General features: G+C 36.7%; 1 protein-coding gene and 1 pseudogene across 1 annotated transcript in view; one reads left to right on the top strand and one right to left on the bottom strand.

The window, feature by feature from the left end:
• The window catches only part of med27 (mediator complex subunit 27), a 61,272-nt gene that overhangs the window by 18,286 nt on the left and 15,860 nt on the right, over positions 1-27,126 (bottom strand). Inside the window, exons 3-4 of the mRNA XM_051904059.1 lie at positions 20,789-20,919; positions 7,034-7,127 (exon numbers count right to left, since the gene is read on the bottom strand). Of these exons, the coding sequence (XP_051760019.1) occupies positions 7,034-7,127; positions 20,789-20,919 (225 nt within the window). The remainder of the gene's footprint in view (positions 1-7,033; positions 7,128-20,788; positions 20,920-27,126) is intronic.
• Positions 9,919-10,035, top strand: LOC127518212 (uncharacterized; annotated as a pseudogene).

Below are 27,126 nucleotides of genomic sequence, written 5' to 3'. Positions count from 1 at the left end.
CTTCATGAAGCTTCGAAGCTTTACAAATCTTTTGTTTCGAATCAGTGGTTCGGAGCGCGTATCAAACTGCCAAAGTCACACTCCCCAGTGGTGAACCATTGAAATTTCGAAACACGTATGACTTAACGAAGCCTCGTTTACTGAAATTACGTGACTGGCAGTTTGATACACATATGTACATAATGGAAAATGAAATTAAGTGCTAACAGGAATGTTTCTTCCATTGACAGAATTTAAAAAAGACACATAGCAAAAAGGTTTTCTGTCATTTTGGGGAAAAAAAAAAAAATATATATATATATACACACACACACACACACACACACACACAGAGTATATACAAATGCACTTTTAAAGTTTTAAAGTGCTCCTGCAAAAATACACCAGAGAGGTGGGGAGGTTTTGGGGAGAGAAATAAGAGATTCCAAGTGTAGTTCAGTGGAATAACTCATGGGATATTGTTCATTAAAAAGGATGACCAGGTCCCAGGGGCAAACTGCCTATTGTTTTTTCACATTGCAAGAGCTGAATAAAAAAAGAAAAAGAAAAGAAAAGAAAAGAAAAGAGAGAAGAACCTGCAACACAAATAGAGCATGATGGAAACTGTACAACCTTGTCAAAGTGACAAATAATGATTATTTGACTGAGACGAATGTGGTCAGAATCATTCACATTTTAATGTGATCAAATGCGATACAATTGTGATCTGATCTCTGAAAAGGCAGGTTAATGGCAGGTGTAAAGGTGGCATCTCATTGGATACCTAACAGGGTTGTCACTGAACTCCAAATAGCACTGGGGGGAGCTGTTTTTAGGAAAAAATGTCAGTTCATCAGATTTTGAGGTGCACAAATTGCACTATTTTGACAATCTAGGAATCTGAATGCCACTGCTGAGGTCTCTGAGAGTGTCCACCTCATTAGCTTTCACTGCGGCTTACTGTACCATCAAGCAACACGAGAAGCTGACACACCATAACGCCCCTGAGTGGGGTGTTTTCCAATACCCTCTTCCACCTCTCTGAGTATGACCTGCTCTGACCTCTCCACCTCACGCCGGTTCTGTCCTCATCAGCACAATCCCCCACTCAGAGGTCATTCAGGAATACCGTCAATACTCCACACTCAGAACGCTGCCACACACCCATCCGCCCCCAAGGTTTTGACTGTCGTGGCAGCGACCTTGAGGCGGGAAAAATATTTTAATGTAGATCAATAGCAGAACAAGGTCACTTTAAAATTCAATTAACAAAAAATTGTTTGACTCTGCTCCAGTGTGAACCTTTGAGCTGACCAAAGCCAGACACAACAAAGCAGAATGATTTCGTCAAGGTGGAAAGAGAAAGCAAGGAAAGTAGCCAGAGAAAGTCACATGACATAGCAGTTAGCGCATGCATTCTGACACATTGACTGTGGTGCTCATGCGGACGACACAGTTTTGAATCCGACTCCCATGAACATATACAGTCAAACCAAAATTTATTCAGACACCTTGAACATTTCATTCATTAATACAGTTTATTCACTATAGTTTAAAAAAATGGTAATAAAATATGACAAGATCTCAGAGTTAAACTGTGTCAGAAACAATTCATCTTAATTATGTCAGATAACACTTAAGCAAAACATGGTCAGGTCAAAGTGTCTGACTAATTTTTGGTTCCAATTTTTTTTTTTTTTTATCAATTTTACTGGTAGTCCACTGTATGATGAATTTTTGGGTATAACATGTCACAGTTTACTTTATTTTGCTATCTTCACTTACAGAAATGAACTATAGTGTCCTGCACCCACTAGTAAAAATATATCAAAAATATCAATTTTCTGTCCTTTCCCAAAACTGCCATCAATAAAAGTGGTCAGAGATAAACAAAAAAAAGCTCAAAAATAAATAAGTGATCATTTACAATGGCTATAGATCTGTATCACCGTTTATCATAGTTTTTTTTTTTTTCTTTTGCAATAATAACCATCCAGCCTGTACATTATCCCACTTATAAATCAGACTATTTATGAAATAAATAAACGGACATGAAATACTGATTCTATATTATTATACAGTATCATTACACTATTGTTCGCAAGTTTATGGTGAGTAAGCTTTTTACAATTTTTTTGAAAGTATGCTCACCAAGACTGCATTTATTTGATCGAAAGTAAAACAGTAATATTGTGAAATATTATGCAGATTTGATGCTCATTAAGCATTTCTGATTACCAATGTTGAGAACAGTTGTGCTGCTTAATATATTTGTGGAAACTGTGATAATTTTTTCTACAAAGAAAAAGATACAAATTATATACTCGAAACCATATAATTTATATAAATTGAAACCAAGTATTCCAGAGAGACAAGAACTAAAACAAAATACAAGTAGAACAGTGGTAAAAAGACGCAGTGATGCAGAAGTGGAAATACAGTACGTGTGACACAAGACCTTTCTGGAATCTAGCTCACTACCATCAGTTCACAGGCTTTAAAAAAAGAAGAAGAAAAAAACACATATATTCTACCGAAGCCAGTTAAAAGCATTTCTGTGCAAGTGCCTATACGCATGTTCATTTCCATACACACTCTACATCTGTAACTCAGGCAAAACCCTGTGGGATATTTCACGTTCTTAACTCGTTTTGATCCGGACCGCTGCAGGAGTGACAAGCTCCAGTTTGTGGCAGCACATTTCAAAGTTGGTTTTAAGATCTAAAATGCATCTCTCCACTGCTCTGGATAAAAAAAAAAAAAAATGATATTGTACGTCATGCTTCTGCATCTAGTTAATAACTGTCATGAAAGAGGGTACGAGGTTAAGCTAACGGTATTACAGGGCCAAGAAAAGCAGGTAGAGGGCCTGTGAAAGAGGCATTTTCCATGCTAATTAACATCCCCTAATTATGGTCAGGCAAGGCTGTTAGGCAGAATCTGCCCGTAGAGAGCGTCCCATGCCCCAATTAATGCCATCGCACTCTGCATAGCCGTGCCTGTTTACAAACTGATTTTAAAGAGATGCAGCACTGCTGCAGATTGATTGCCTCTTGTTGTAAATGGCAGATGTGTTCCACACTGTGATGTTCTTTTTTTTAACCATCCTTCCATTCAGCCATTTGCAGGAAAGGGACTGGAACTTACATTGATGTCCAATCTAAAATAAAATAAAAATAAATGAAATGTTTTGCATCTAAAATCCTGAAAAACAGATAAGAACCACTGTGCTAAAGAGACAAAAAGCATCTGAAAGACAAAAACATCCACTTCCACAGGGATGCACCTACATTTCGGCTACTGAAAATATTCGGCCAAAACAGCTATTTTCGGTTTTCGGGCCAAAATGGTTTTGGAGGGCCAAAATCAGTGTCTGAAACTTCGATGCTTCGATGGCATGTTTTAACTGTGTTCAGGGTCTATTTTGTACCCACACCAGTTAAACATGTCAGCTATGTGGACACTATCTCTGGATTGACAATATTATTTTCTCGCTTTTAAATTGCAGGTAATGATATGGTTTCCTAAATCTAAAATCTTTTAGTCTGTGCCATTTTCTGTTTGTTAACATTTGTAGCATGTCTGCCATCCAATAATCTCAAAAGAATTTGTGCTTTTGTTACTTTTAATATGAAGCAAAGTCTCAATTCTGTTGATTTTATTGCGAAATTCAAACAACAAATGTCATTTTGGTGCTCTTTAATATGGCGTAACAGAACACAGTAGCCGCCTCAGTTCAAGCGGCAGCACGGGTCAAGCGCACATGAACCGATCATCTCATCTACTCTTTACTACTAGTTACAGCACAAAATAAATATGGATGAACATCAGAAGGTATGTTGAAATATACATTACAGCTTACCGAAATGAATCCTGTCTCATGTAATTGCTCAATCAGAGTTTCAAGCAGGGAAAGACGACAATAAAACAGCTTGTGGGCTATACAATGTCAGTTAACGTTACATTTACCTCAAGAAACCTCAAGTTCAATGTCCATAATCTCATTAGTTAGCCAGAAAAAATAACTCCAGAGAAGAGCATTTTGCTAAATATATGCACTGTATTACATATTCATTATATTTTTACTTAACCTTTTAGTGGTCTTCAGTATTTGAATATAGCCTATGTTTGAATAAATCTGTCATAAAAACAAGTATATACATTTCACCAACAAACTGGAGTAGAAACAATCCTGTTAATAAAAAGTTGATATAAAAACTGTGCAATGTAAATGTTTGTACAACTCAGTTTTAGCTATTTGAGTGTTGATTATTAAATAAGTTTGATTCATTAATAGATTATTAATTTATTAATTATTTTCGGATGAGTGTATCCTCAATTTTCGGTTTTGGCCCAGAATTTTTCATTTTGGTGCATCCCTAAAAAAAATTAAGAAAAACCTCTTGAACTTTTATCATAATCCTCATTTTCATTACATGCACAAATCATCCATCACAATGAGGACATTTCCTGCTGAACGCTTTGTTGAACACCGTAGAATAGCGTGTCCGAAGAAGGGCCTGGCAGTGATTTAGCCCCCATGGTGACAGATCACTCCGGCCTGCCAACTGGGCCATCTGGAAGTGCATGCCCTGTGGGTGTGAACCACTGAACTCCCACTGCTGTGGAAGGGGCATTTGTAGTCTTCCTGGCACCGCTGCCAAGATCCCTCAGTCTCTCTTTCCTCTCAGTCAGCGTTGCCAAAAGACATGACGGCAGCAGAGAAGTGTCAGAGGAAGTCTCAAAGGTAAGGGGGATGGTGTGTGGTGTGAATGACCCAACTGACAACTGACATCATCTCAGAATGTGATAATTCAGACCAAAAAGGCTACAAAACAGAGGTAGAGGTGAAAACCATTACTAGGAGACTGATACAGTGTACCATTGACAAAAAAAAAAAAAAAATCCAAACTACCCATTGTGACAACTTAATGTTGGAATGAGGGGTGTACTTATTTATATATATGCGTTTTTTTACTGAGGAGCCACCAAGTCAATCCTAGCTCACATTGTGCCCTGGTGAGATGAGACATGACAAAACGGGAAGGGAGAATGCTTGTAAACAACACGTACATGATGACAGAAGCAAATGGAAATTATCTGAGACTCGGTTAAACTGGCCAAATTTAGACATGCAAATGTACACCATATAAGACAAATATTTTTTGTAGCTACAATAATAACTTTAATTTAATAATTTTATACTTTATTATTTATAAGTAATTTTAATACTTTTTAAATTAATAATACTTATTACTATAAAAAGTTGATTATTAAATAAGTTTGATTCATTAATTGATTATTAATTGATTATTTATTTTTGGTTTTCGGACAAGTGTTTCCTGAATTTCTGGTTTCGGCCCAGAATTTTCATTTTGGTGCATCCCTAAAAAAGAACTAGGCAAAATCTCTTGAACTTTTGTATCATAAACCTCATTTTCATAAGATGCACAAACTGTTCAATATATATACACACACAGTATATATATAAACAAATGGATACAAAATTAATATGGCTCAAGTTTGAATGAGCATGATGCTCATGGATAGAATTTGTTGTCCTGACAATCCAAACCAGGCATTAACCCTCATGTTCTGTTTGGGGTCTGAGAGACCAAAAGGCCATTTTAAAAGCTTGAAAACATATTTAATATTTAAGTATCAGGTTAATACTTAATGACTGTTCCTTATTTTATGAGGAGTGATTATAAACAAAATCTGGCATGCTTCAAATGTCGTCCATGAGAAATCTTGCATTACTTCTGTTTGGCTATAACACATTGTGGCTATAACATATTTTAACATTCTTTGATTGACAGATTTATATTACATTTTTAAATTATTTTTATTATTTTAACACATACATACTTTAGGGTCTCTGGTACCCCAAGACAGTCAATCTCAACAGAATAGTGGTTGCACAGCAAACCTCCAGATTGCTCCTTAAACACACCATCCCATATAAATGAACATAGAAGACAGGAAAAGTACTAAGGGAACAATAAAAAAGTAATACTGTCTGGAAAACAGGAATATTTCAGGCTTTTGGCTGTGATAATAACTAGTGTTAATTCCCAATGTACAATTTTAGCACCATTATACAGCCTCACAAGAGTCATCAGTACCTTAACACCACATGCAACTAATAATTAGCATAAACAAACACTAAATTAAAATGATCCATTTGTGGGAAAAAGCACCAATCACAACAATTTCTCCTAATGCAGCTCAAAGGATTGCTGTAAATCACTAGAGTTCAGCTCTAATAGACGGCCACTCTCTTGTCTTTACTTCCATTATCATGCATTCACCCTGCAAAACTTTGAAAGTGTGGAGCGAACTCCTCAAAGAGTCAACAATCCCGGGCCCCTCTGGGATGTTCTCAGGGACGACTCACAAGGAGACTGACAGAGCAGTCAACAGAGAGATTGCTCCCCAAGTACAAGGGCATCCAGCTCTCCTTCACCATTAACTCTTATACACCATAGTCAGAAAAAGCTTCTACATGGGTGCACTTTTGTGCTGTCCTGCTTCTCTAATGCCAGAGGAACTGGAAACATTTAGCATTTTATGCTTGTTTATGAAAACTAAACCATCTGACCAACAAATAACTGTATAAAGTACTTGAGAATTCATTATATACAACTTATTTTGTGAAAATTGTATTTTTTACTCCACTACTATAGAAAATGAATACTTAAGAATATGCTTTACAATTTTGTTTAGACCTCCAAAAGTGCTTATTTTGCAGGTTATCTTGTCTTAAATCTTTCTTCTTCTAGTAAAAGGGGCAGTTTAGGGGAAGTTTAGGAGCTCCCTGGGCGCTGCAGCAAAAATGGCTGCCCACTGCTCTGGGTGTGTGTGTGTTCAATTCCCTCTGGTGTGTGTTTGCACTTGGATGGGTGAAATGCAGAGCATAAACTCCAAGTATGGGACACCATACTTAGCCACTCAAGTTGTGAATTTTAAATATAAAACTAGTCATTTTGCTTTGTACAAAGACAAATCATCACAATATAGACAAAAAAGCAAAGAGTAGCAAAGAGCATCTCACCAAAAGAACTGCTGATGTCCCGTTTGGCCGGAAAAGCTCGATTGACATATCTGGAAACATTCGTCCAATTCTGGATATGACATCATCCACATATCTGGAATAAGAAAGGATATTTTGAGTAAAAAAAGTTGCAGATCTTTCACTTTAAGTGCAAACCAATAGGTCCTTGGGTCACGGTCACTGTCAATACCAAATCAATGGCTTTTCATTAAGGCCTTGGTATCGAACAAACTAATTGTTTCTTCTGATACAACACATATTGACGGAGTCTAAACAGTTGAGGTGGTCTGGGTCAGCATGTAATGGTCACTCTTGAATCGTCACATTGATTTGAACAACATCTTTGATTTGAGTTTTCTTTTAACATTTTAAAGGTTTATCAATTTTATTTTAGTGTTCCTTATATATTATAATTGTATTTATTGATATTTTGAATTGGCTTTTATTTTAATATTTTCAGTTTTCATTTTTATTTTAGTTGAAGTTTTAGTAATTTTATGTGCTTTTGTCATTTTTATTAGTTTTTGTAACATCTATTAATTTAATATTATTTATTATTAATATTTTATTTATTTTTTAATATTAATTTTTAATTATTTAGCTAATTATATAGTTATAGTTAGTATAATTATATAGTATTTAGCTTTAAATTTAGTTTTTAAGTTATAGCAAATTTAGTATTTTAATTTAAACTTCAAGTTTTTCATTTAATATTTGTATTTTATTTCATCTTCAAAAAAGTTTTTTTATTTATTTAAGAATAACACTAATGTCGGTGCCGATAGCCTAGTGGTTAGTGTTCACGGTGACCCGAGTTCGATTCCCATCTTGAGGTATTTTGCCGATCCTGCCCCCCTCTCTCTTCCCAATGTTTTCCTGTCTGCTCTCTACTGTTCTCTCTAAATAAAGGCACAAAAAGCCCATAAATATAAAGAATAACGCTGATGTAGACACAAATCACACCTCATTGTTTACAGTACAGCTGTAAATATTCAAAATTATGCCAAAAACAGGGGGAAAAAAACAAAACAAAACATCAGAAGCAACAACAAAAAATACTGTATAAGCTCTAAATTAAAAGCATTAAGGCATCGATTTGCATCCACCATCAACAAGAGTGTCCGCTGTTCCACATCTGACATAACCTTCAATGCTTCAGAAGAAAACGAATACTTAAAACCCTGCCAGGGTTGCTCAACAGCCTCGTTAGACATCAATAAATTGGACTGAGAGTGCCAAAAGCCTTCAGCCATCCCTGGAGTCAGCAGAACAGTCCCCAAGAAGAGTCGCCCAACATGTATTGTAGGGTCAATGCTAATAAGGGTTTAATGAAAATCTCCGTTGCCATCAGCTATCAATAGACTTGAGGGACTGGCCCTGCACACAGACGAGGAAAATAATTCATTAAAGAACCGATGGTGGGCGGCTGGTGGAGGGATTTGTTTAAAAGTCATTTGAAAGTTATTGGACCAAGTATGGAGATATTACTTCTTAACAGAGGTTGTGGAGAACCCAGGTAACCCACGGACAGGTGCAAACAGGGACACGCATGTGCTTGCGTACACACACGTCTGCAAGAGCAATGCAGCTGGAGAATCGACAAAGATTAAATTGCCTCATCACGTTGAAAGTTCTCAGTGATTTTCCTGCAACAGCAGTTTCTTTCCCAGAAGGGAAGATCAAAAGCAAAGAGAAATTGTTCAACATACCTCTCTGTTTGTTCACAATTTCCCTCGTGCCTGCACTAAGGTTCCTCATTTACTAGCTTAAATTAAATAACAGCATATTAAATAGGCGAGAACATCACTAGAGTTTAGCACCAGCTCGACATATGCTTATAGAACAATTTTGGGAATCATTAGACCAAGAATAAACTTGATTTTACTTTTCAGGAGAAAATGTGAGCAGTGCTTCCGCATGCAAAACTTGCCAGCACAGTGCTACGGCATTTCTAAGCAGTTGCTAGGGTGTTCAGGATGGTTGCTGGGTAGTTTCCTACTAGCCCAATTCAAAATAACCAAGATATGGCTTGGGTCCTTCAGTGTAACTTAATGGTACATTTTGGCATGTTTTACCGTTCACAAGGTGAAAATAACACATCTGATCGCAGACCTCACCACAATTCTCATGACTTGTGGTATCATTCATGTTGAAGCACAAATGTTGTGGGAAAAGCTATTGAACTTTAATACTTACTAAGGGGTTCAAATCCCTAAAGCTGCCTTTCCACCATCTCTGACATTCGCATACAATTGTCGCATTTCGCCCCCCTAGTGCCTTCAAGAAACTTTCAAAATGGACATGAAGCAACCATTACCCTTCGCTTATTTACTATGGTAAAATGAATGATTTGAATGAACAATGAATGTAAGAATATATCCACACAAAACAAATGACCCCCAATACATCTGAAAGAAAAACACTGTAGGTTTTCTAGGGCTAATAAATGTAAATAATGATTGAAAAATATATATATATATTATTAGGTCCATAATTATTCATATCCACCATTTACAGTAATAGTGTTTAAACGGGCTATATGTAAGAATTTTCATGTATTAATCAGATTTTTATTGCCAATGTGTGAACAGCTTGTAACATGGCTCTTTTTTGCCAGGAAAATCAAAAGGATGTGACGTTTATGTGCGCTACCGAGAGCCTCTCTTCTGTTCTATGTGACACATGAAACTAATGCTTATACAATGTTTAGGTTAATGCTGAAAGAGCCATTCTGTACAGTAATGTCAATGTGTCATGCAAAGAAAAGGGATTCATTCAAACTATAGTCTCACGTAGCCAGATCAATACAGTCTATAGTCTCAAATATATTTTATAATCAAACTATCAATGGTGAATTGCAGAGCTGGTGCAAACATATACACATCGCCAGCAGCCATATCACCCTGTAGCCCAAGACTGGTCGCCCACTGAAGCTAAGCAGGGCTGAGCCTGGTTAGTACCTGGATGGGAGACCTCCTGGGAAAACTAGGTTGCTGCTGGAAGAGGTGTTAGTGAGGCCAGCAGGGGGTGCTCACCCTGTGGTCTGTGTGGGTCCTAATGCCTCAGTATAGTGATGGGGACACTATACTGTCAAAAAGCACGTCCTTCAGATGAGACGTTAAACCGAGGTCCTGACTTTCTGTGGTCGTTAAACATCCCAGGATGTCCTTCGAAAAGAGTAGGGGTGTTACCCTGACATCCTGGCCAAATTTGCCCATTGGCCTCTGTCCATCATGGCCTCCTAATCATCCCCATATACTGATTAGCTTCATCACTCTGGCTCCTCTTCACCAATAAGCTGGTGTGTGGTGGGCGTTCTGGCGCAATATGGCTGCCATCGCATCATCCAGGTGATGCTGCACATTGGTGGTGGTTGAGGAGATTCCCCCTTCCTTATGTAAAGCGCTTTGAGTACCCAGAAAAGTGCTATATAAATGTAAGGAATTATTATTACAATCAGATGCTTTCTTAACTGTTGCTTTTTCCTGTCATTTTTGTTGTGTTTATTTTGTTATTGAGAGGAAAGCGTGCAGCACATATTTCTCTTTTAGCAGTGTGGATGCCATGGGATGTTTGTTAACAGTATATCACTGCAAAGGTATTTCCAACTTCTTTTTACTCCTAAGTGAAGAATGAAAAAGAACTTCATCGTGAGTATATCGGGGCCTTGAATCATGTTCAGTCTCTTGTACGTTACGTGTGAGAGCTGCAGTTCACTTATTGGCCACCGGAGTTGCTAAAAACAAGGGTTTCTGAATTCTACATATAGCACCTTTTAAGAATAATGTTTTAGTGGAAAAATACTGGTAATTCTCACCTTGCACTCATAGTTGTGATTAGAATACATCACATCCGGTCGGGCGATCAGATATGGTCTAGCCGCAAAAGTTCAAATATTTCAACGCATCCAAAGCTCAAATCGGATCAGAAATTTCCACATTTGCATATGGTCAGAACTCTAGCAGCTCCGAGCTCCTACTCTACATTGAAAATGAATGACTTCCGGTCTGCCGCTTGTCATTTTTTTAAGCTTAAAGGGTTAGTTCACCCAAAAATGAAATTTCTGTCATTAATTACTCACCCTCATGCCGTTCCACACCCGTAAGACCTTCGTTCATCTTCAGAACACAAATTAAGATATTTTTGATGAAATCCGAGAGCTCTCTGACTCCTCAATAGACAGCAATTTAACCACCACTTTCAAGTTCCAGAAAGGTACTAAAGACATCGTTAAAATAGTCCACAGCCTTTTTTTTGCCACCGTCAGGCCGAATGGCTCTCATTGCGTAACCATTCCATTCCGTGCCGATCCGGGCCAGCTGGTAAGGTTATGATTTCATTTTCCACTGTAGGGCCGATAACAGCTGATCTTTGGGAAGTAATATAAAAGCGTCAGTCGCTGCCTTGATAACGCAATGGTTCACGGATGATATGAGATGTAAATAATGACCGCATTACTGTAATGATTAGATATTTCGGTAACACTTTACAATAAGGTTCATTAATTAAACATTAGTTAATGTATCACTTCATGGATTCTACCAGCACGATTCAGGTTAGACAACCGTGCCGAGAATTCCGGGCTGAGAACGGTTTGTAATCGTGCCGTACCAGGCTCCAGTGGAAACACAACTAGAACCGTTCCTTATCATTCTAAGTACCGTTCGGCCCGACGGTGGAAAAGCGGCTCACGTGACTGCAGTGGTTCAACCTTAATTTTATGAAGTGACGAGAATACTTTTTGTGCACAAAAACAAAACAAAAATAACGACTTTATTCAACAATATCTTCTCTTCTGTGTCATTCTCCTACACTTTTTACATCCAGCACTTCCAGGTTCTATGTCAGAACGCTGGGTCAGTATTGGCAGACGCTGTGCACGTGAGCAGCAAGACGCAGGTGTGAGATGCTGACGCAGAAGCCAGCCAATAATGACTCTGCGTTCTGACATAGAACCTGGAAGCACTGGACGTAAACAGCGTATGAGAATGACATACGCTGTTTACATCCTAAATGCACTCAAAAAAGCTTTAAACAAAAATTATTTAAGTTCACTTATCAAATAGGATGGCATAAGGAAAGCATGCAATATTGCATGTTAACCTCAGATGAACCAAAACCTGCTCTTTCAGCCAATCACAGACACTGCAGCCAAGCAATTATTTTATCTTCTGGCATAGGTTGTTTATTGGCAATAGAATGGCTGGGATATAACCAAATAGGGTTAGCAATTACATCTCCATTGGCACCACAGAGAGGTGTCAGCAAGTTACAAGACAAGACATGTTTTAATATCTCCATGCTTCATAACTCATAATCTCTGGAGTGAAACCTACCTAATCTCCATGCAAACTAACTCATCATCGCTGGACTCACAGAAAAGGTTTTTTCTTCTGTGGCTCTGATTGTTTTCTCAAGCCAAGCAGAGCATGAGTCTCATAATGGATTTTAGGCACAGCAAAGCTTGAATTAACATATCGAACATTACTTGCACATCAACAACTGTATTCTCATTAAATCACTGTGTCTTCGCTGTAAAGTCAATACCTGCCTGTATAGATTTTGTGATCCAAGATATGGTCAAGAATGTGTAAAATCAGTCAAAGGCGCTATCTGCCGGATCCAAAATTATAATTTACCACATCTCTCAATGGTGAAAACTGACAAGGTATTTTACATGAATATTTACTAGCCAGATTACAGGTTCAGTATGACAACAGAATTAAGATGTTTCCTTTGCAAAACTTCCACATTTGTGACGAACTGCAGTTTCTGTGTCACAATAAAACTGTAGCTATCAAAAAACAAACATATTGTATATATGTATATTGTGATTTTGAAAAAAAAAAAATCCTAAAAATTCAACATAAACTATGTAATGTTGCAGTTCCTCATATCACATCAGTTCCTGCCAATATGGCATTTTGTTACTCACCAAAGCCAATATTTACTCACATTTGGTTCTTGGCTGCCTTGAAACCACAGTGTTTAAAGGTCCTTGTTAAAGTCCCTCCCTCTGGCCCTGCCCCAGGCCGTCTCTCTGAACAGGTTTTTAATTGTCTACTACCCATCTGCCCTGTTATACCACTGCACCAGTACAGGACGAGACCAATAAAGGTCAAGAAAACCAATGGAAGAGGATGTGGCTGTATCCTCTGACCTTGAGTGTGCTGCATCACTGTCAATCAGCAAGGCACCATGGGCCATCTTGCCAGTGATGGCTTCATTTCAGGTTAAAATATTCAGTAGAAAGTCACCATTCAGAGTGTAATTTACTCCTAGATTGGGTGTAATGTCTCTGGCACTGTTGAGGAAGCTACTAGCAACTCAATTAAAAGTAGTCGAACTACAGTCATGCTAGCCTTTAGGAAAAGTAGTAATTTGCTATCTTTGCTCATGGGACCACAGAACTTTATGAACCAATCTCTTGAGCTGTAAATGTCACACGCCTAAAATCTCTGTAAGCCCGCAAGAAAATGACATTATAACAATGCTGATTGGCTGATGGCATATAAAAAAACACTTCCAAAACCCTTCACAAGTGTCTACCAGAGCGGTAGCATCAAAGACAGCAGAAAAAATAAGTCAATTTCACACTTTATGATCCCTTAAAAAATAATAAAATAAATAAATAAATCAGTAAAAAGGCACACTTTAGAACAAGGTGTAGTTTACGAAATCTACCACCAGCTAACAAGGCCATGCTAACCAGCCAAATGAAGTTCTGACACTGCCCACGCTGCGAAGTTTACATAAATATGTAAATATGTGCTGCACATTTTCATCTCAATTACAAAATAAACAACAAAAATAACAGTGGCGAAAAAACAGCGGTTAAGAAAGCATCTGATATAGCGATGGATATGTTTGCACAAGCTCTGCAATTCAGCACTCCAGTCAAGTCACGTCACATTTATTTAAATAGCACTCTTTACTATAGATCGAAGCAAGCTGCTTTAGTATAAACATGAAAAAAAGTCAGTGTCAGTCTCTTTCACAAGTAGAATTACAACTTCAATTTCCTTTATAAAGTAGCTCTCCAGTGTGTTCATGTTTTTACTCGCAGACATCTGACCCTGATGGACTGACCAGAAGAAAAGAACCGGAGAAGAATTCCACGTCAAAGAGGACGGAGCCTCAGAGCACACCTGTTACCATAACTTAAATAAATGCATGGTTGCAAGTTAAAAATTCAAATTTATTGTTTTATTTAAACCTTTTAAGTTGCAAACATTATTTTGTAGAGTTCTGTTAACATAATAATGTTGATCATTACAACAAATTAATATCTTCTGCAATTTAAACTCAAAGTTCTGCGTTAATTGGCTTTTTAAAAAAAAATTAAGTTGTAGTAACTTAATGAAATTGTCTTGATAACTTTGGAAATTAGACAGTGAATTTCTAGTCCCCAGCATGCTTTGCATAGGACTGGATAAGAAGGATAAATGTTGAAATTAAGTGTTAATTTATTTGTTTTTTAGTGAAGGGAAAGACCTTTTATAGTGTTTAATGCTGTTAAGTTTGACATTTTTAAAGAGTTTCTGTAATGTTGACGGTTTTGTGGTTACCATTGGGCTTAAGAGTAGATACATGAAGGTAAACACATTGACTCTTTAAGCAATGACTGCGCAAATGCCAGATAAAAGTAATATCTTGTTCATTAAAACTTGTTCATTAAATATACATGTTAAATAAGTTATGTTAGTATGTGCTATGATAGCTGTTGATTTGAACTGAAATAAATAAGACTAATTGGTTCCAGGGCTACAACTCTGGTAGTTGACTTAATATTTTGAGTAATCAACTTAAACATTTGTGTTTATGCTACAAGTTAGTAAGTTCCTCAATGTAGCTAGTTGGTTGAATGTAAATTCACTCAAATTTGTCATAACTCAAAAATTTGATGAAAACTGCTGTGTTATTTTTTTTATGTAGAGCTAACATATTTTTTAGAGTGTACATAATCGCCATAGACCAATGGTAGTTCGAAGGTTTTTACCAGCCGGAGCAAACTTTCCGGAAAGCTGTTTCAAACTCCCGAAACAAACACCAAACAAACTTTGTTTTGGTCTGATTTTGTTTGAAATGACGTCACACCAATTTTGCTTGAAATATATCAGGGCTTTGAGGGTGTGAGTGATTACACCATGAGATTCTGTGAGTGGAAAACGCAAATGTTGGTTTTCTTTTTTATACCAACCTTGTAATCTAAATGCAAAGTTAATGAATGCTCCGTAGACATGTAGGTTCTGCAGCACAGTTTAAGGATCCACTCTGTAGTGTGATTTGAATGTTAATGCATCAGATTATCACCCAGATGATGAAACACTTTCAGTGGATTACAAGCCAACTGCCTAAAAACTGATGCGGCCACAAGAAAGGGCATCTTCAGACACCCCTGAGGATGGCAGGAAGTCAGTGTCAGAGGAGCACAAAAAAGGAGGTGCGTGTACTTTGTTCATCTTGATGTAATGTGGTAACATTGCTCTTTCAGTGTGATGGATGATACAAAGTGATCAAATAGCCCTTTCTTGTGACTGCATGTGAGGGTGAGATGAATACTGATAAACGAGTGCTGTCTTCCTCTCTTTCCTTTAATCAGGGATCAGCTATGACTAAAATTTTCATAACACTCTGCTCTCTAAGCTTTGCTGCAATGCAGCACAGGAAAGAGACACATCTTGACCTGCGATCCCTTCAATCTGGAGATTGAACATGAAACAACTTGGATGCACTTGAAATAATTTGAACATTCATATTACAACAAATTCCAAAATAACTGATTAAAATTTATGATAAAATAATGAAGTATTACATGAGGAAATCATATTAGTTTGATTTCTTTTGTTCAATATCACAATTATCTGATCGACTCTATCAATCAGTCTAACAATCAATCTATCAGTAAATCAATCAATCAATCAGTCTATCAATCAATCTATCCGCCCGCCTGTCTGTCCATTCATCCATCAATCCATCATCACGTTAAAATGTTTTCAAAGATTTCAAACGCAGCAAACATTCAAAGTTGGTCTTGACAAACTGTTTTTCTTGTTAAAAATTACATTTGATTGTAATTCTACTTACATTCAATTAAAACAGACCTGAATAGGAATTTGAAAAGTTATTCTGTACAACACACAACCCAGAAATGTTACATTATGTTTACATAAGTACTATATACTAATAAACTGTAAATACTTTGAAATCTAATTAAAAAACTATAGTAAAAACAATAATGCCACCACAAAATAATTACAATCTTAATTAGAATTCAATTGCAACTTTACAAAGAACAGTACCTTGCGAACACCCCAGTGAACAAGCCAAAGGCAACAGTGGAAAGGAAAACTCCCTGAGCTGGAGATGCAGAAAAAAACCTTGGGAAAAGCCCTTAGGAGACTCACCTGGGGAAGCCCACCTCCCCAGGCTTGCACATTTTTAAACACTTTTAAAACAAAGCATACACAAATTGTAATCTGAACAGATGTAATCCAGCCATATAGCATCAATGATAATACTGAATAATTAGTTATAATGACTATTTAAATATGCAATGTGCAAAGAGGAAAGATGCAGGCAGTGAACGACAGAGACAAGTTGAGGCTGATATTAATTATAGTAACATGTAGAGTAAATCTGCAGGTCTCATGAGGGTGGTGTGGTGAATTAGTCTCGGTTCAGTAACTGTGGCTTTGCCTGTCTGGCCGATGGGAGCAAGAGGCACTAAGATGATAACAGCACTCTGCATTGATCCTAGGAGGGTAGCAGTCTCAGATCCTGAGAATTCAAAAGCAACAGAAAGCCCACTTCCGCAATCACATCACAAAGGTCACCTTGAGCTGACCAGGGCGGCTTTCGAAGCACAAATTTTGACATAGGAAAACTGTCACTGATTAGACATTTCATTATCTGATTCATACAGACACAACTGAGCCTCTTTACCAGTTCGTAATTGGTACAAATCCTGTATACAGTTCACAAAATTGACAGATTAAAAAAGTACTACAACATATTTATCAAATCCCACTCTGCTTGTCTACTTAGCTGTTGGGAAAGTATTCAAGCGCAGACACTATCCCTTTGAGCCAGATTATACGAGTAAATGCTGTGTAATTCTGTTTACAGGATTAATATTGCGATGAATGCAGAGGATGGGACCAGCTGTCATTCAGACTCTCCTCTGGGCCTCAATTATCAGGCTAGTTTCATATGCTGTGATTTTAAAACGAATCATTTTATGGTAACTCCTGCTGGTTCATTAATGGCAGTATGAATGATTATAACAGACTGTTTGAATAAACGGATCAATAGACTGTCTGGTTTGTGCATTTGATTTTATTGAAGGTTCTTTAGGCCTGTATTCGTTTTCTTTTTATCATTATAAAATGTTTATCACTATGCCTGGGCATCCCTTTGCTTGCATATTAGTTTGCGCACCAAATCCAGGCTGCCAGTTACAACTGTAATTATTTATCATATTATCATTTATTTACACAGTAAACATCTATTAAAATGCATTTAGAAACATCTGGTTTTGGGACAGCATTACTTTCTCCAGTCAGTCCACTCATTTAAGCAATGTCAGAGGGGAGCGCTATCAGAACGCTGGCAAGTAAAAAAGTAACATAAAAGCAAACGCGCATGAAGGTTGTGCTGCATAATTCATGTGCCGCTCCTTTTAGAAACGGCAAATTCATCAGGACAATGACGTTTGACAGAAGAGCCGCTGTCTCTGTTCACCTTGCTCCGTTCAACATCCTCTTCCATCCGAAAACAGCACAGTGCCATTAAAGATACACAGTGCATTGCAGACTGATGAGCCAATCAGGTTTAGGCCACTTTGAGTCACCAAAAAGCAGATTTGTCTTGAGCACCTCACTTTACTGTACTGGTAAAGACTGGTAAAGTGTGTCAGGATGAAAACGAATCCACTGAATTCAGCCTGCTGAGTACCTGCTTGTGACCTGGGCAGTCTAGTGCAACAAAAAACTGGAAAAGCACCATCAACAACACCAGCAGTTGTGACATTTGGGGAAGCTTTTTCTTGTACTGACATTATAAGGAAACTGCAGGTTAAGGGGTATATAGGTGGCATTTTGAAAAAACAGTTGTTTCAGGGCCTTTCCAAATACTTCCTTCTGCACAAATGTATGCTGTGTTCAAAACTGTTCTCTCGTTCACTCAGTTACTATTCTATGGAAGCTTGTTTCCATCCTGAAATAACATAAAAAAGGCAATTGCGACTTTTTATCTCACAATTGCGAGTCTGTATCTCACAATTCTGATTTTTTTCTCTGAATTGCGTGATATAAACTCAAAATTGCAAGTTATAACGTCAGAATTGTAAGTTATAAAGTCAGAATTGCGAGTTATAAAATCAGAATTGTGAGTTATAAAGTCAGAATTGCAAGATATAAACTCACAATCACGAGTTAAAGTCAGAATTGCGAGTTATAAAGTCAGAATTGCATGATAAAGTCAGAATTGCAAATATAAACTCACAATTACGAGTTAAAGTCAGAATTTCGAGTTATAAAGTCAGAATTGCGTGATATAAAGCCAGAATGGCATGATAAAGTCAGAATTGCAAGTTATAAAGTCAGAATTGCATGATGAAGTCTGAATTGCAAGTTATAAAGTCAGAATTGCGTGATATAAAGTCAGAATCGCGTGATATAAACTCGCAATTGCGAGAAAAAAGTCTCGCAATTCTGACTTTTTTTCTAAGAATTGTGAGATATAAACTCGCAAGTGCATGTTACAATGTCCAATTGTAAGGGGAAAAAAGACTGACGTTTTTTTCTCAGAATTGCTAGTTTATAGCTCACAATTCTGACTTTATAACTCACAATTGTATGTTATAAAGTCAGAATTGCATGATAAGAAGCCGCAATTACCTTTTTAATTTTTTTATTTAGTGGCGGAAACAAGCTTCCATACTATTCCCTATATACAGAACTCCACATAATGGACTTAGTTGGGATAGAAATTAACAAAAACAAAGTACCTTTTAAAGGCAATTCAGTCCACTTGGAAATCATATTAGTTCAAAAGTTTGGTGTCTGGAAGAATTTAAAAAAAAGAAAAGAAAGAAAAATAATACTTTTTTTTTTTTCAGCAAGGATGCAATAAATTGATCAAATAAATGCTGTTCTTTCTATTTATTAAATAATCCTTAAAAAATGTATCACAGTTTCTACAAAATTTAAGCAGCACACGTTTTCAACATTGCTAATAAGAAGAAATGTTTTCTGAGCACCAAATCAGCATATTAGAATGATTTCTGAAGGATCATGTGACACTGGACTGGAGTAACGATGCTGAAAATCCAGTTTTGCCATCACAGGGATAAATTATTTTAAATATCTACAATAGAAAAAATTTAAACTGTAATAATATTTTACTATATTACTGTTTTACTGTATTTCTGATCAAATAAATGCAGTCTTTCTGAGCATAAGAGACTTCTTTCAAAAACATTCTTACCGAATCCAAACTTTTGAATGGCAGTGTACTTTAATAGGGAAAGACCAAAATCTCTGAAACTGTTAGTCAATGTTATAGATGTTTAAAATTTGACAACAGCGGTATCATAAACTGTTTCTTTAACATTAATTGATCATGTCATCATCAGGTGACAAATGGCCATTTAAATAATTTACAATCTTTTCATTTCCTTTGTACAATCTTCCAAGTTAAAAATGATGTTACTTTAATCATTTAATCAAGAAAGATAAAACACTTCACACTGAGCTAACTGATAAGTTAACTAATAAATATGAAACACCTTGTATAATTTGCTTGTATTCGAATACATATTTGATGATTTTAGGATCTTGGCAAACTTAGTAATAGAGCGTCAGTACATGTAGACTGGATGTACACAAATCAAAGCACATTATGGGTTCAAAAACGTGACTTATTGTTCATTTTATAAAGTCCTTAGACAACACTTAGACAACACTATAGTTGAACAGAGAGTGATTTCGGACATAGCAGTAGATATAGGACATTATACATAGCAAATTTTTATTTCTTCTTCTCGTCCTTCAGCCTTGGAAAGCACATTGGGCTACGAGTACCCAGGCAGGCATCAGAGCAAAGGAAAGCACTACAACTTGAAATAAATGAACAATCACTTTGAAGGACCTTGGAAAGAAAATAAAACACTGCAACAGAATCAGATTAAAAAGAGCACATTTGCAAGGAGAAACAGAAGTGGTATCCCATCAGTGGGCTTTTCAGAGGGACACAGACCACCTGGGCTCCGCTCTCTCTTCTATCTGTCCTCTATAGTTATTTTCTGTTCATTCTCCATCCGTCTTTCATCTTCCCTCCAGAGTCCATGCTCTCTTCTCCTCTGAATCTCACTCTCGCTACTTTATTATTAAAGCCTACGGTGTACGACCCCAGTGACACCATGAAAGACAATGAGCTATTCTACTCTGTCACTGTAATCGGATGAACCAATAGAGAGGAAGAGAATCAATGGTCACCTCTGACCTGCTGTCTATGGACAAACAGATGCTGGTGACTTCAGTTTTCATGAATGTAGGCCTTGTGTTGTGCTTCTTTAATCCTACATCTATGTTGAACATGAGAAGCAAGTATCCATATATGGTACATTTACTGGACAAGTTTAACACTGCAACAATTCAACAGGTTTCAAATGTGAAAGAGCCTACTGGGAGCATCATCAATTTTCACATCTCTGGTTATGAGATACTGTGAAAAATATAAACTCAAACTCACTGTGTTGGAAGGACAAGGGTGCTGGGCTGGACTTTGGGTCTTCTTTTGGCAGATGTTCCCATCTGATTGGCTGAGCGTTTGAGTGACTGTTGGTTTAGAAGACTGGAGGCCAAACCTGCATGGTACTGTAACTACAGAAGGAAAAAACAAACAAAAGATGTCTATGTAATAGGGCTGTCACGATTAACACATATTTGATTAATCAGTAGGGCTGGGTATTGATACAAATTTCACGATTTGATTCAATTTCGATTCACAAGCTTTCACTTTGATTCGGTTTGATTATTTTGGATATATATCAGGTACAGTACATGGTAAATTTTCTCAAGATAAAAAAAAAATCTCAACTAATGCTGTAAACTATACATGAGTCAGTTGGTACTACATTACTAAAATATTGAAGGTTAAAATAAACTGATTTGTATACAAACACTTAATTTACACTCAAGGAAGTTTTTATAATAATAAAGTTATAAAACTAACATAATTACATAATTACATTTCTATTTCAATTCATTTTTGAAATATATAAACATTTAAGTGGTGGTTGTCATAATTTGACAGATTTATTCAAACATGACATTAAATACTGAAGAACAGTAAAAAAAAATTATAATGAATATGTAATATGGTGCATATATTAATGTCTTTCCGCAGATGAAACAATGATTGAGCGATTACATTAGACAGGATACGGATTTCGGTAAGTTGTTCTCTATCTTTTAACATACCGTCAGATGTTCATTCATGTTTATTTCACACTGTAACTGGTATTAAAGTGATGGAGATGATCAGTTCATGTGCACTTCGCGCTGCCGTTTCTCTTGAACGTAGGCGCTAAAGCAATCCGTCACGCCACATCAAACAGCGCCAAAATGGTTTAATTTAATTTTTTAAATTTCGGAATAAAATGGACAGAATTTGAAATCTGAGAATTTGCCTCTTATCAAAAGTAACAAAGCACAAAGCTCATTGCGATTTATTGGAGGCGCACTACAATGTTCCGTTCATTCATCAACTGAAAACAGGATAGACTAATCCATTCTTGGGATTTAAGAATCAATATCGGTTCGTAAAAAAGAGAATCGATTTGAATCGAGAAATCAATATTTTTTTTACCCAGCCCTATTTAATCAGGATTATTCAATTTTATACACACACATACATACACACATTACTATAATATATATTATTTAGGTTGGTTGGGTTCCACAAAAAACAAACTTCCTGTTTCAGTAGGGAATGTGTTAACTAAGTTATAACTTTGACTAATTTTCAAACAGAAAATTTTTCTGTATCATAAATTGATAAACTTTTGCTTAAAAACTATGAAAAAGTTTTTTTTTTTTTTTTTTTTAAAAGGTGACCCAGGATAAAAAATTGGAACAACCATATAACAGATGTTACTGATTTCAGCAATCACACAGAAGAAGATTCAAATTAAATTAAGATGCAAATTATTGGACAGACAGTACCAGTCACAAAATTATGGAAAAATAAATTAAATTTTCCAATTCAATTTAATCTTCCTTAATTTTGTGACTTCTTTGGAAATTTCCACTATTCACCCCTTTCTTCCTTTGATTTCCGCTCCAAGAAACTGGTACCGTCCAATAATTTGCATTTGGAGTGGCATTCTGCACTTTTCTTCTAGTGAAGATTCTTCTAAAGGCACACTTCCTCTTCTTCTATTTGACTGCAGAAATCTCACTAGAATATTGGTCCAGGTAGCTTCGTTTTTCTGTAAGGTAGTATAGTATATCTTGTGCGTCATTATATATTGCTACTGAAACATTTCAAAAAGTATCAAGTTGTTTGCTCATAAAGCTCCCTCTCTCTCTGTCCCTCACTCCTATATGTATATCAAGATTTGGATTGTTCTAAAAAAACAGTTCTAGAAAGTTACAGAAAGTTCTAAACAGTTCTAGAAAGTTTTAGAAAATGCTACTTACTTATAAGCAGTAACGTTTGTTATATGGTTGTTCCATTTTTCTTCATCTGGGGTGACCCTTTTTTAAACTTAGAGGAATTAGGGTCTTTCTCATTGTTTTTTTAGCAAAAGTTTGTCAATTTATAATACAGGAAACCTTTATTTGAAAAAGTAAAAAAGTTAACTCTAGTGTTAACACTGGGTTAACAAACCATTTCATGGACTCTTTAATTGGTCATCTACACATATACAGTATCTACATTCCACACCAATTCAGAGTTTTATAGCCAATGGATCAAATTGGAGTTCCAAGATAACACTAACAAGCCTTGAACAGATTCAAAATGAACAGTGTCCAGAGAACTTTTTTTTCACGGCTTTACAAAGAACAGTTAAGCATGTAAAACGAACATAGACTAATTGGGTTTTTAAAACATGTTTACTCAAAGCACAGTTCCAATGTTGTCAACAATCTGTTCTTCTGGAAGAAAGCACAGTTGCTTGCATATAGTACTCCATCACGTTTTTCCTTGTGTTCCTCCTCGTCTCCTGCCCACCTCCTCCCCCTCGCCTCCTGTCTTACTATGTTGAACGTAACATGGTGACTGTAATATCTTTGGCTTTGATGTTGCAGTATAGCAGTAGCCTGTCAATAGCTTTTCTGCTCATGTGATGAAACATTGTGAAAGATGTCCGCTACCCAGAATGCACAGCTGTAAGACTCTGTCATGAGAGATGTTAACGGATGTGACAGAACTCTGGATGCCACCTACCTGATGCCATGGACATCATCCGGCATGCTTAAAGGGGACCTATAATGGCCCTTTTGCAAGATGTAATATAAGTCTCTGGTGTCCCCAGAATGTGTCTGTGAAGTTTCAGCTCAAAATACCCCACAGATCATTTATTATAGCTTGTCAAATTTGCCCCTATTTGGGTGTGGGCAAAAACACGCCATTTTTGTGTGTGTCCCTTTAAATGCAAATGTGCTGCTGCTTCCTGCCCCCTTTCCAAAAGAGGGCGGAGCTTTAATAGCTCTCGCTTCGGTTGCTCAACAACAACAAAGCTGGAAAATCTCACGCAGCCAAAATGAAGATTGGCAGTAACTGTGTTCAGCCTTACATTGTTCAAACCGGAGTCGGACACTGATGGAGAGACTCGGGAAGAAGTTACAACTTTTAGAATGCAACTGGATGTTTCTGAGCAGTTCATGTGCCATAATGTTAATCTTTTGTGCAAATCCAGCATTGAATTGCCCCTCGTTTGTGAAGCAGTCTGGCGTAAAATGACAGCATGGTAACAACACTCTACAACAACAACTCTTCCTCTTCTCTAAAGCAGCCCAACATGGCCTCACCCCATTTGTTGCGTGTTCCCGGGGGAAGGGTTTATGTAAATTTTGGGGTTAGTAATTTCACCAACCCGGGAAGAAGCTCGTTGTAGTCCCTACCAGCCGTTTGCTGTAGTCCGTAAAAAGTGATTTCTGTAAAAGAAAATATCTCCCTTTGCACTGAACTTTGAACATCGTAACTTTGCAGATGTTGTTTGTGCTCAAACAGCAACATTACACACTAACTAAATTTTAAAAAGTGAAATCATAATCAAGGACCCCTTTAACCAACAACCCTTGACACTGCGAGTAAATCACTCACATGCACAACTAAATTTTGATCTAGGCAAGTAAATGTCTATCATTAGCCACTGGTTAGAACTGACATGCTACATGTAAAGTATATGCTTTCTTGTTTTTTTCTTTTCAAAATGACTGCATACAGCCTTTAAAACTAAACAAAAGCCACTGCCAGCTGGTTTCTTCAGCAGTGGGCGGGAATAATGCACAAGCAGCAATTTCATTGGCTAGAGCTCACCTATTACCATCCATGTTTTGATTTTAGCAAATGAGTTTGAGCGAACACAGACAACGTAATCAATATTCATGAGCCCAACAGCTTATCAGATTGTAGCATTTTATATTATTATTAGCAGACAAATTAGTATTATTATTACTATTTTATTAGAATTACTGTTTTTTTTTTTTTTTTTTTTATATAGAAACATTGAATGACCAATAATGTGTAAACCATCACTACCAGCCCATCATGGAAAATTAAAAATGCTTGACTGACTGATGTTGATCTATATATACTGGTCAATGGTGATTCTATTGTCAAGTTGTGCGTAAAGGGTTGACCAACATCTGGGCAGATACATATTGGGAAAATAAACAGAACTGGATAACTTCAATGCTAGGTAACCACTAAAAGGCTAACTTGATTGTAGATGAACTACTTTCAATAATGAGTATAGCTTATAGCTTGACAAACTACTCCTTTAAAGTATATTCTTCAACACTGCTGCTCTGAGCAGTCAGCTTGCTGGGAAATCTTAAGAAAATCAGTAGTCCACTAGCAACATGCTGGTAGCAAGCAAGGCTGATCGTAGCACAAGTGGTGACAAAAGCGATCTCATCAGGCTTCAGCATTCATCGGCATGCACCCCCACACAAACCAGGCTCTTAAATTAGAGCTTGCATAGGCCCGTGCCTCATTAATTGCTATTAAAATATTCCTCCTATTGAGCTAATTAGCCATGTTCCGAGGCAGAAGAGCGACGTTCGCTGAGTGAGAAGCAGACGGTGCAGCACTCCCCCTGTTTAATTTGGCTGACCAAAGCAGCTGTGTTAACGGGGAATTATTTTAATTAACTGAATCTCCTTTTCGTAGCTAATGAGCCTACTTGGTAAGGGCCAGATCTTGTACGAGAGTAGCGTGTACGGCGGGAAGCTGGGCTCCAGCTGTATAAAAAGCCCTTGCTAATAAATAAAAAAGCCTACATAACAAGGTAAGAAAAAAAACACACGCATAGAAGATGCTGTCAAGATGGCTCAGGCGCCTTTGAATGTCAAGTGGCTTGAGAGATTTGTTGCATTAAAAACATCCACATCAATCACCACTGGTTTAAATATTGGCCCCGAGCCAATATTTTCACAAAAACAAGAGAGACAATTTTAGAGAGTATTAAAAAATATTCTCATGACAATATGACTGGGCAATATACTGAATGTTCAGGATGATTTTTTTAATGAGATTTCTGGAACTAGAGTTGGTAAGTTCAATTCACTTCTGTTTAATTGAATTCAAACTGTCAGTTTGTAATGAATTGATATAATATCCAAATATTCAGAGAAGTGCCAACTTGGAGTTCTACATGTATTTTATTAAATAAAATATTGCTTTTTGACTATTTTTTAAAAACTATTGTATGATTAAATTAACCATTTTTTACAATGCTCATTCAAAATGAATGTAATATAGGGTAAAAAAAAAATGATAAAAACACCCTTGCAAAGCCAACATGAAATCAAAAAGAGCTTCATTCAAAAGTTTGGGGTAAGTATGATTTAAAAAAAAAAAAAAAAAAAAAAAAAAAACTTTAATTCAGCAAGGATGCATTAAGTTGAAAAAAGGGACAGTAAAGTCATTTAATGTTACAAAAGATTTATATTTCATATAGTGATGTTAATTGAATGTTCTATTCATCAAAGTATCCTGAAAACTTTTTATTACGGTTTCCAAAAAATATTAGCAAAATTGTTTTCAACAGAGATAATAAGTACCACCATTAATAATATTTGAGCACCAATACTAATTGATAAGCCTTGGTGAGCAAAATGTCTTCCAAAAGCATAAAAAAAAACTTAATTATTCCAAAATTTGACTCGTAGTGTAAATATACATTGTATTCATACGTTTTCCCTGTTGAATACTATCTTACTCAGAAATAAAATGATTATGGAAGGAAATCGGTTGTAAACATGGTCTCATTAAATGTGAGTAAATACGTAAATATGAAAATATATATAAACACTGTAAAAAAGCTGAAAAACATTAAGATACTGAAAAAAAGTTAATGATTTTTAAACTATGCCACCCAGTACTAAAGGCCTATGTATTCCTGTCAATTAGAGGAGAGCATGAAAGCAATCTTGTCCTCTAGCATGTTTCATAACACAGAAACGCAAAGCAACATCTACAAGACAAACCCTAGTGTTCACAAAGAGAAAACAGAGACAAAGGACAAAAGACTTGGAGGACAGCGGAGAATGAGTACAAGAGAGGGAGAGACAGAGGACAAGAGAGGCATTACCCAGAATGCTGTCAGGCAGCTGAGAGTGTCATCTCATTGGGGCAGTTGAAGATTAAAGCGCAGGGTCAGAATCTGACTTGTGAGAGGATGCACGGGACAAGCACACACAATCAATGTCACCGTCAAATGGAACAAAACAAGACAGCCTCTTTCACTGGAAGCAGACACAATCATGGAAGCACAGAAAAACCATTGCATTGTTGTCTACCACATTATAATGCCATAATTCAATCGAAGATGTTGCACACCCCATTTTAAATAA

This window comes from Ctenopharyngodon idella, chromosome 8, assembly GCF_019924925.1.
Source record: "Ctenopharyngodon idella isolate HZGC_01 chromosome 8, HZGC01, whole genome shotgun sequence".
NCBI lineage: Eukaryota > Metazoa > Chordata > Actinopteri > Cypriniformes > Xenocyprididae > Ctenopharyngodon > Ctenopharyngodon idella.
This window is presented reverse-complemented; position numbering and strand designations above follow the sequence as displayed.